Source organism: Drosophila hydei, unplaced genomic scaffold (assembly GCF_003285905.1).
Source record: "Drosophila hydei strain 15085-1641.00,03,60 unplaced genomic scaffold, DhydRS2 tig00000060-arrow-pilon, whole genome shotgun sequence".
NCBI classification, from domain to species: Eukaryota; Metazoa; Arthropoda; class Insecta; order Diptera; family Drosophilidae; genus Drosophila; species Drosophila hydei.
Window position 1 is genome coordinate 9,189,785 of NW_022045656.1, and position 9,720 is coordinate 9,199,504.

Below are 9,720 nucleotides of genomic sequence, written 5' to 3' on the forward strand. Positions count from 1 at the left end.
TCAAAGTCGAGGCCAGCTTGGCTGCCACTTTTTCTAATCAACCAAAAACCTGCGCGAGTAGCGCCTGTAATTTAACTAATTTGTATCTGTGTGTGCTCTTAAGTGGACCAGTGTCTGTGTGTGTGTGTGTGCCGTTGCCATTTAACTTGTTGCCTTAGAATGCAATGTGAATCTGCTGTCAGCTTTATTGTCAACTTTGTTGCCATATTAAACTGACTTAAGAGCAGAGTATAAAAGCCTTAGACAGAGCTGAGTGAGTGCATGATAGGATTAGATATCTTGAAAATTATTAGAAAAGATTCGGTAAATAGATTTTTGTTATCATTGTATATGAAAGGTCTATGAAATTGTATTTGAATTAAAGGTGTTATAACATTTGAATTTATTTATAATAATTAGAAATTATAACTAAAAAGAGCAGCATTTGGAGTTGGATTTGTAATGGGAATGCCGCTCTCCCTGTGCCTTCTCAGTGACTTGAATATCACAGTATTTTTTTTATATAATAATTTCAGGCTTGATTGTACTTGGAAATTAGGCATATAATTATAATTTATTCCCACATTTAGATTATATTTTCTAAGACTTTATCTCAGTGCCCATATTCTATAAGAACTTAGGCACAATAAGGTCTTGTCGTTGCAGCTTGCTCAATAAATCACTCGGTATGAATAGCTTTGCTTATTTTATATATAAATTGAGATAATTATCATAGAAATTTGTATATCACATGTAATACCCAAGCTGAATAACTCTGCTATTTAAACAACTAATTTGAATAAAAAAACAAACAGTTTTTATCTGCAAATATTTTTTTTTTGGATTCTTATATTTAATTATAAGCTAGTTGTTTTTTTTTGTAATATATATTTAACTGTTCAAAAGAAAAAAACAAAAAACGTTGCATTCATTTAAATTATTCACAATATTTAATAATCACAAATACTTATGTGGCTGTTAAAATTATTTACTATGAAACAGCAAAGGTATCATAAACATTTATGCTTACACAGAAATATGAACATTTTGTGTTGGCATTACATGCAATATACATAGATATTAAATTATTATTCAAAAAAATATACATAATATTTCAGGAAAAAAAATGTATAAAAAACATGATTAAGTATATAAATTAACATATGACATGTGCATAGTTATTATTTATAATATGTATATATAGAAAAATATTATATGGCAAGAGAAGTGTATGTTAAATGCACGAATAATATTAATATATATATTTTAAAAATATTTTTTAATTTGTATTTTATTATAAGCATATTAAACAGACTTTTAATCAAATCAACTTTTAAACAACAATTTTAAATGTAAACAAATAGTTTAAAAAATAAAAAACTAGAGGGTATATTTAAAATAAAATATTTGTATAATTTTTTATTATTTGTTTTTTATTATTATTAAAAAATACTATTTAAAAAAGTTGTATTACATTATATTAAAAAAATATATATATTTGATCCAATTTTATTATTATTCTAAAACTGTTTTATTATTACTATTACCAAGAAAAGTAATTTATTTTACATTATTATTGAAAAATGTAAATGTTTCTTTTAGAATTAAAACAAATCTCAGTGAACCAAGTTTATTAAACCTCAAATATGGTTTGATATAAAATTTATTCAATTTATTTCTAGCCAATTCAAATTGAATTCAATTGAAATTTGCTTGCGAACAAAATGCTAATATCGATAGTGGTGGATAGTTATGGACGTGCGTTGTCTTCGGCCACGCCTTTTAGGGCGCACAATCAAATGGCAATTATGTAGATTTTATGCAGCTGCAAAAGTTTTTGGCCAAGCACTTTTGCTTTTTGTCCTGGCAGAGTTCTATGGAGTCTTTTGTTGGTTGTTTACCAACGTCTAGACGTTTATTGTGATTTGGCGTGGGCTTCCTTAACGCATTGTGCTTGCCGCTTGATAAAAGTGTTTAAACGGGTTTTTTGGAAACTGTTTCGAATATCGGTTGGACACAGAACAATGCCACAGTTTATAATTGTGAATGCTTTTTGTGCAAAGTTTTGCGCTGGCTGCATTAACAGAGTTCTTTTCGGTTTCAGATAAAGCAGTGAGAGCAAAAGTTTATAATGTTTGGCGGTTTCTAGTTTGTTTCTGAAAATGTAAGAACAGAACTTAAAAACTTGCAAATTGGTGGTTTTAGTAAAAAAGATATGATAGTTATGCATAATAAAAGCGATGAGAAATGGCAGCTGAACTAAATATTTTTGGCATTTCTTGGCTGACTGTACTTAGGCTCTCTCCAGAGCGCTAAGCCAACTACTTCAAATGAGGCACCTGCGTCAAAAACTACACACTGACTTATTACACAGGGGAGGCAGTTCCAGGAACTATGCAAATAGCTTGAGTGCTACCTTCTGGCTGAGACAACGAAGCGATGTCTTCGCATTTATCTGGTTGGCTTAGCAGAAGGCTGCCGTTACGAAAATCCCCACATGAATAATTACGGCGCAGCCAGTTCATTTCATTTCACTTTCTGTCTAAGGGAATCTCTCAGCTACAACCCTTTCGCGAGGGTGTGTGTGGCACATGAATGAAAATATTTAATGAAGAAATTTATAACAAACTTTCACAGCAGCAGCATCAGAAGATGTAGCAGCAGGCTGTGTGCGCATTTAAAAAATTATGAACATTAAATGCAAATTAAGCTAATCAATTAAGCCGTAACGAAATGTGCCTCTGCCAGTGGGCAATTCCAGAGTTCAAAGTACCCGGCACATTTCTGGGCCATTTGACGTCGCGCAATTAGCCAAGAAATGAGTGGCTGAAAGTCGATAGTCAACGCTCGACGCTGTCGACAATCTGCACTGCCAGCCAGCCAGCCAACCCTTGCGAGTGACCGATATTAATGATTAGCCAGTCTCTGCCCCAGTCACTCTCTACCAGCAGCGTTTACTGGCATGCAATGCCAACCCTTTTGCTGTAGTGCGTGTTCCTCTGAGCCCAGAACACATCGACTGACTGACTCACTTATTATAGGTCAGTATTGCGTTAGCTGGCCACCCACTTTGAAGTTTGCATTGTTGACTTAATGATTGGATATTAATTTGGTAGTACGTACTTTAGACAAATTGTTGCCGATTAGCCAATGGGCTAAACAATGGCCCAAGCAAATAAATAGTATGATCCAAAGGTAGTTTAACTGAAGCTTCGGGCTCGTTAAAAGCCAACTTAACTACTTGTCATTAGTTCAATGGACAATTGACTGTGTGGGGCTGGCTGACGGCAGCTGACACTGTTATATATAGATACTATTTGCAATAGTAAAGAGCGTATTCGATTTCTTTTATCTAACTGTTTAAATGTTGAATTAATCTAAGTCAGCTGTGCGCTAGAGTTAGTAAGATTGCGAGTCCTTTGGAAGTTGGTAGAGTTATCTATTTGAGCCACAGCAATTCAAAACTTCTTGATCTTAAAGCATAGAATTGAGTCAGCTTATAGAAAATATTTTTCTTTTCTTCAGCAATTTTATAACTTTTAGGCGTGCTGAAAACTTTAAAGTTTAGCACTTCTTCATAATCATTATTCCTATATATAAAATAGCTAAACAATAACAAATATCATATTTCACCCAGGCAACCAGCCATACACAATCAGTTTTTACAATCGATTACGCAAATGGTTTTATGGCGGCATTGAGAGTGCTAAACAAATTTTATTTTAATGCCATTTTCCGTTTAATTGGCCAAGTAATAGTTATGGTTCTATTGTGTGGCCAAGAATGGCTGAATGAAATTTTAAGGGTCGCCGCAAACGAACTGAAAAATCAACAATGCGACCATAAAAATACGCCTTCCCTTGGAGGGGCCTAATCAAATTAAGTACTAATCCTTGGGAAAAACCGCGAACAATTTAAAATGATTGTAAGTAAATTTCCCAAAACAATTAAAGGCAACAACTTAGAATTTCCGACAATCAAACAGCTGTTACGAAGAGAGCGCGAGAGTGAGAGAGAGGGGAGAGAGCGAGAGCGAGAGCGCGCTCTATGCGCATTCGCCAGGCAACTGAGAGAATAAGAGTAAGAAATTTTTATAGCATGCGATAAGTGAGCTTGTCGCATGCGTTTAGTTTGCTTTTAATTACCTGACCAAAGTACTAAGAGACATATTTGCATATGTGAGTACGTAAAAGATGGTCATAAAAGCCTGACTTGACTCACCTGGTCAGAGCTAGTTCCCAAGCGGGAATAATTCATTTGCCGTGCAAAATTGTTGCACATCAAGGATGCGAGAAGGTGTAGCACGGTGGCAAGCAACTTGTGTAGACAACAAGGTTGCATACACGTTGAGAAATTGTTTTATTACCGAGCGTTGAGAGCGTGTTGACTGAAAACAAAGGTGCGCACAATAAATTACATTGTTACACGGAACTGTGGCAATGCTGGGAGGAAGGTGCAAGGCGCAAGACGCAAGGCGGGCAGCGTCACTTTAATGAAAAGGATTTTCTCTCCCATATGTCTGCAGTTTAGTTGTGCAGCTCCACCTTTCACTCATTGCATTACTTTCCGTTTGCACTTCAAATGACTTTGCCCCGTGGCTGCTTAATATTTAATGGCCTGGCCATTGAAGACTTCGCTCGGCTCTCAAATTTCTAAATGCGCTTTGATGTTTTCGCCATTAGTTGAGGTTCAGACTTTGCATAAATAAGTAAACGCCTACTTCATTAGAAAGTGTCGCTTTATAACCATCTCAGGTTTAGCTCTGTGCGCTTGAGTGCTTTTAGTTTTGTGGTTTGCTATATCCATTAGAGAAATGTCTGAAAAGGGGTATATTATTGATGAAATGCAGTTTGTAGTTTAGCTAAGGCAACAAGGTTTCTTTTGCTACAATAATATTGGATAACTTTTGCGATTGAATTAAGTTATTTAAGTTATGTTATTATTAAGTTATTAAGTTAATATATAAACAATTGAGTTTTAATGTTAAGAGTTATTAAATGATAATTTAGGCAAAGATTTTATAGCTTCAAGTTCATGTATTTTATAAAAGTTTCAAATCAGTTTAAATAGATTAATTTTTCTGTAGGGCCTTAAGACCTGAGACTAGTCTCAACTAGGCATTTTCGGCTGGTAAAGGGCTAAAAGCTTAAGCTCTTTTAGTTATGCCTCAGCTGACTTGTAGTTAATCTATGCATACATCATATAGCTATCCATGCATATATCTATAATAGGACCAATGCCGCTTACCAGTTCTTGATTTCTTGACTCTTCTCGTGTTACTTCAAATATTTTTTTGGCTTACTATATCTCTGGTAAAATGTCGCTTATTGAAAGTTAGAACAAAGTAATATGTTCTCCGCTCATTACAGGGTATCTTTGCTCAGCCATTTGCTCACCTTCATGTTTGTTTTAGTTTTAGAAGTTGATGATATGTTTGTGTGATGTTTGTGCTGGCAAAAGAAGTGAAAGTGGGAAGTGTTTTGGGAAACGGATGAGAGTTCTTTCTGCTGATGAACGGCAAGCGAAGCAAAAGATGTTTGCTCGAAAATAGGAAGTCTGTGGAGCTGCAGTGGGTTAAGTAAGCTTAAAAATTAATGAATCTGAAAACGAGACTGTTAAAAGCCTTAATGATTTATGGTTGAAATGCAGAAGGATACAAAAACATGATAAATAAATAAATACAATTTATTTAATATTAAATAACAGTTAAAATTTATGTAACAGTAATAATTTATGAAATATAAGCGATTTAGTTTTTGAACTTTATTGACATTGAAAACAAAGTTTAAATCGATCATAAAAAACTATTTGAAATGAAAAATGCTTCAACATAGCAAACAATGCTAGAAATAATTTTACTTTTGTTTAGCAAAGCCTAAAAATAACGATTCAAAATTACATATTTCTCAACTTGAAACATATTATTCCATAACTAGAACAGGTCGACTGCTAGTGGGTCACATTTGATAAATGGGAACTATAGTTAGTTCTATGCAAAAGCCAATGATGTACGTTAACATGGACAGCCCACATGCACAGTTCGTTCGCGAAACAGTTAACAACAACAAAGTCGTCATATTTAGCAAGACTTACTGCCCCTACTGCAGCATGGCCAAGGAGCAGTTCCGCAAGCTCAACGTGGAGATGACCATAGTTGAGCTGGATTTGCGCGGCGACGCCGAGGAGCTTCAAGCGGTGCTTGGCGAGCTGACTGGAGCTCGCACCGTGCCCCGTTGTTTCATCAATGGCAAGTTCGTGGGCGGCGGCACCGATGTGAAGCGCCTCTACGAGAACGGCACACTGCAGCGATACTTCCAGTGACTCTCCCAATGACAGACCTAAAACACTTTAAAGTTGGAGCAGCAGCCGTAGCAACAATTGAAGTTATGTTGAATTCAGTTTTGGTTGGGAAATAAAAATGAATGAAAGCATTGGTAGCATATGAAAGGTAACTTAATAGAATATTTATCTGTGAAGTTTGCAGATGAGAAAGAATTGGTGTAGGACTAATAAATATATAAATATATATTAATATATAAATAAAAAATAAATTAAATTAAAATTAAAAAATTAAATAGAATTATGTGAAATAGAATAAAAGAGTAAAAATAAATAAATAAAAATTAATATAAAAAATAGAAAGAAACATATATAAAATATATATAACATATAAGAAAAATCAATTAGCAGCTTTTAGATTGGTTCGTAGATTGTTGCCAATTCAAAGTTGGAAGCCTTAAAAAAATATTTTTTAAAAGCTTATAAAAGTAGCTTAGTGAAAGACGTTCCTAAAATTTACAAGGTATAGTTATATCATGTAATGTGTGTAAGAGTGGGAATTCATGGCTGGATTTATCGGCTTGAGTAGCTACTCTTAACTGAATGGGTAATTAATTTATTTGTATCAGCTGAGTTGCCATTAAATATAGTGCTAAGCAACTGCAATTATAAATATCACGGATCGCATATAAAATTGATACAGTAAACACTTTTTCTAGCTAAGGTATTAAATTTGTATTGAATTCCGCTTGCAAAGTTAACAAAAAATCGAAGGACACTATTTAAGCACATTGACAGGGCAAATCGATAAGCCAAATTACGCATACGACACGTGTGCATATTGTAATATGTGAAACACACGCAGACACCCAACACACACACTTTTATTTTGACTTTTTATTTTTAATGCTTCACCTGCGCAGCGACGCAAACACAAAATTGAACAATTTAACGTGAGAGTAAACTAAATTTCGACATTGTGCAAGCAATTTGAAAACAATTTACGAAATGTCAACAAATTACTGCAATTTGCCAGCGCAAATTCAATCAATTATTTGCTTAGCGCAGCGATTTAAAGTTGCCTCAAACAAATGACTTCGACAAGGACGACGAGGACTTTGGGTGCAGTCGCTACTATGCGTGATGTGCTGGGCTGCCCTTAAATGGATTCATTTCTTTAATGGCCTCATGCAAGTTTAATGTCAGTCTGGACTGTCAGCCGGGCCCTGGCCGTCTGGCGTTGACCCTGAGCTGCAGTCGTCGCCTCATGTGTCATATGCGAAGTTGCAGTTGAGCAACTGTGGCACAAAGATCCATTGTTTACCAGCTGAGAGGCACGCGCGTCGCTCCTGTCTTGCTACATTTAACATTCACAAAAAGGCAGGTATCCGGCACACCTGCTGCCCACCTCTTTGCATTAATTGTTTTGCAGTTGCATTCATTCAATCACAATTCCCAGGAAGCAACAACTTAAGCATTATATTGAGCAGCTAAGAGGCAGCGTCGAGCCTTTGTTGCTGCCACTGATGTGCATTACTGTTGCAAGGCTTTTGTGTTCGCGCAGCATTTGCATTATGCCTTTTTTATATGAATGGAAGATGGGAGAGGCTAGGCTTGAGCTGAATTTTCACATAAATTGCATTGCTTCAAATTAAATGTGTAAGAAAAATGTTTTTCCTATTATTATTCTTTAAGCTCAGCTAAGAAATACCCTGTCTGCTTTTTTAAGAAATTTAAGTTTTATTAAGTTTTAAAATTAATTAAATTCGTTGCTGCAGATATTTAGCTTTATTGACGTCCTGCCACGCCTTTTAACTCTCAACTTTTATAGCTACAAAATGCATTAAGCTAACAATTTATACGCCTCAAACCATTCAGGTTACAGGGTATAGGGGCATTTAGCTGCAAACATTGGAATTTGTAATCAAAAATGCTCTAAAAGCCACCAAAAGGCAAAAACTAATAACAAACGCTTAATAAATCGTCTATCAAAAGGCGCTGCGCACAATGAGCTCTGCATACATATACGTATATGATATATGGTCTAGCCAGTGTCTGGCTGGCTTCAATTTCAACCTCAACTCCAAATGCCACTGGCCGCTCGCAGTAGTTTGCCAAACTGTAAAACTTGCGTCCATAAAAAAGCGAGAAAAGAATTTGCCAGAGAACAAAAGCGATGCGATGTTCGGTCGTTTTATTAAAAACCACAATTCAGCCAAGCGAAAGAGAATCGACTAATAAATGCTTGTTTAAAATGGTTTTAATGCAATGTTAATTGTGGGCGTGGCGGGGCGAATGTGAAAGAGAATGAATCCAGCTTTAACGCCAGCATAAATCATAATTTGTAATCACATTGTTTGACAAACAAAATTAGTTAGATCAGTGAGCTTTTGTTAGTTATAGACAGGCTAAATACCCTGTAAATGAGCTTGGACTATAAAGGCGAAAAATGTTTGATATTAGGAAGAAGATAGAAAGTAGTAAGAGCAGAAATAAATATTAAAATAAATAAGTAAATATATAAAATAAAAAATAGAAAATTATTTATTTTATTTATTTTTAAAGTTATTTTTTATTTTTTTTAAATTTAAAAATTTTTTTTTTATTTTATATTTATATTAAACGAACATTTTTTAGTGAAAAACATTTCAAGCTTAAGTCTTAAGTCATGCCTAGCAAATTTATCTATTTTAGATACAAACCCTAACAACTTAATGCATTTCCAGAGTATCAGCTCACACGCCTAATGATATCGGCCATAAAAATGACCATGAAATGGCTTTTTGGTAGCCAACTGCAAAGGATTGGCCATAAAGCCGGGCGACAAAGTTGCAACAAAATTTGATTGCGCTGCTAATTGAAGCGACTGCGATAGTCCAGACTGATAAATAGTTAGATCTAATGTCGCAATCAAAGTGCAAAATTCATTTCTTATTCACAGTTTACAGTTAGCCAGAGTTGCAGTAGCTAAACAAAGCTGCGAGTAAATGCCGAAAGAAAAAACAAGATAAAGAAATATACAAAATAAAATTATTATGGCCAAGCGTTGAATCGTAAAAAATTCCATTGCAGTTGTAAATGCTGCCTGCTGGTAGCAAGTACGAAAATTTGTATAGCCATAACGAGTCTTGACGCTTGATAACTCAGCCAAACAGAGAAACTATGTACTCGACTCACTGCTGCAGCAACATTGTGTTCTTTAATGCCCATTCGAGAGCTCAGTTAAAGCTTAGTTGAGTGCTTAAATGCAGAAAATGTGATTTGAGATGATTGTGGACAGGGAGAGTGCCAGTAATGCAAAGATATTCATAGGACTAATTGCATTTGACTAGGAAATAAAGCCATTCCTTGCTAGTCACATAGAAATTTGCATCTGTTTCGGCATTTGTTTTTAAGAGCATAAACAAAAACATCAATAAGAGCAGTAAAATATAACTCTGTAAGAGTGGCCATGTTGGCTCG

At 35.0% G+C, this 9,720-nt stretch overlaps 1 protein-coding gene across 1 annotated transcript; it reads left to right on the forward strand.

Annotated features, from left to right (window-relative positions):
- The first annotated feature begins 5,819 nt into the window (after positions 1-5,819).
- Positions 5,820-6,480, forward strand: LOC111601249 (glutaredoxin). Its single transcript, XM_023317748.2, has one exon. The coding sequence runs from the start codon at positions 5,950-5,952 to the stop codon at positions 6,298-6,300; it is 351 nt and encodes a 116-aa protein (XP_023173516.1). The 5' UTR covers positions 5,820-5,949; the 3' UTR covers positions 6,301-6,480.
- Positions 6,481-9,720: the final 3,240 nt, after the last annotated feature.

Coding starts and splice junctions, on each gene's coding strand:
- LOC111601249 (XM_023317748.2), top strand. CDS start 5,950: ATGGGAACTATAGTTAGTTCTATGCAAAAGCCAATGATGTACGTTAAC.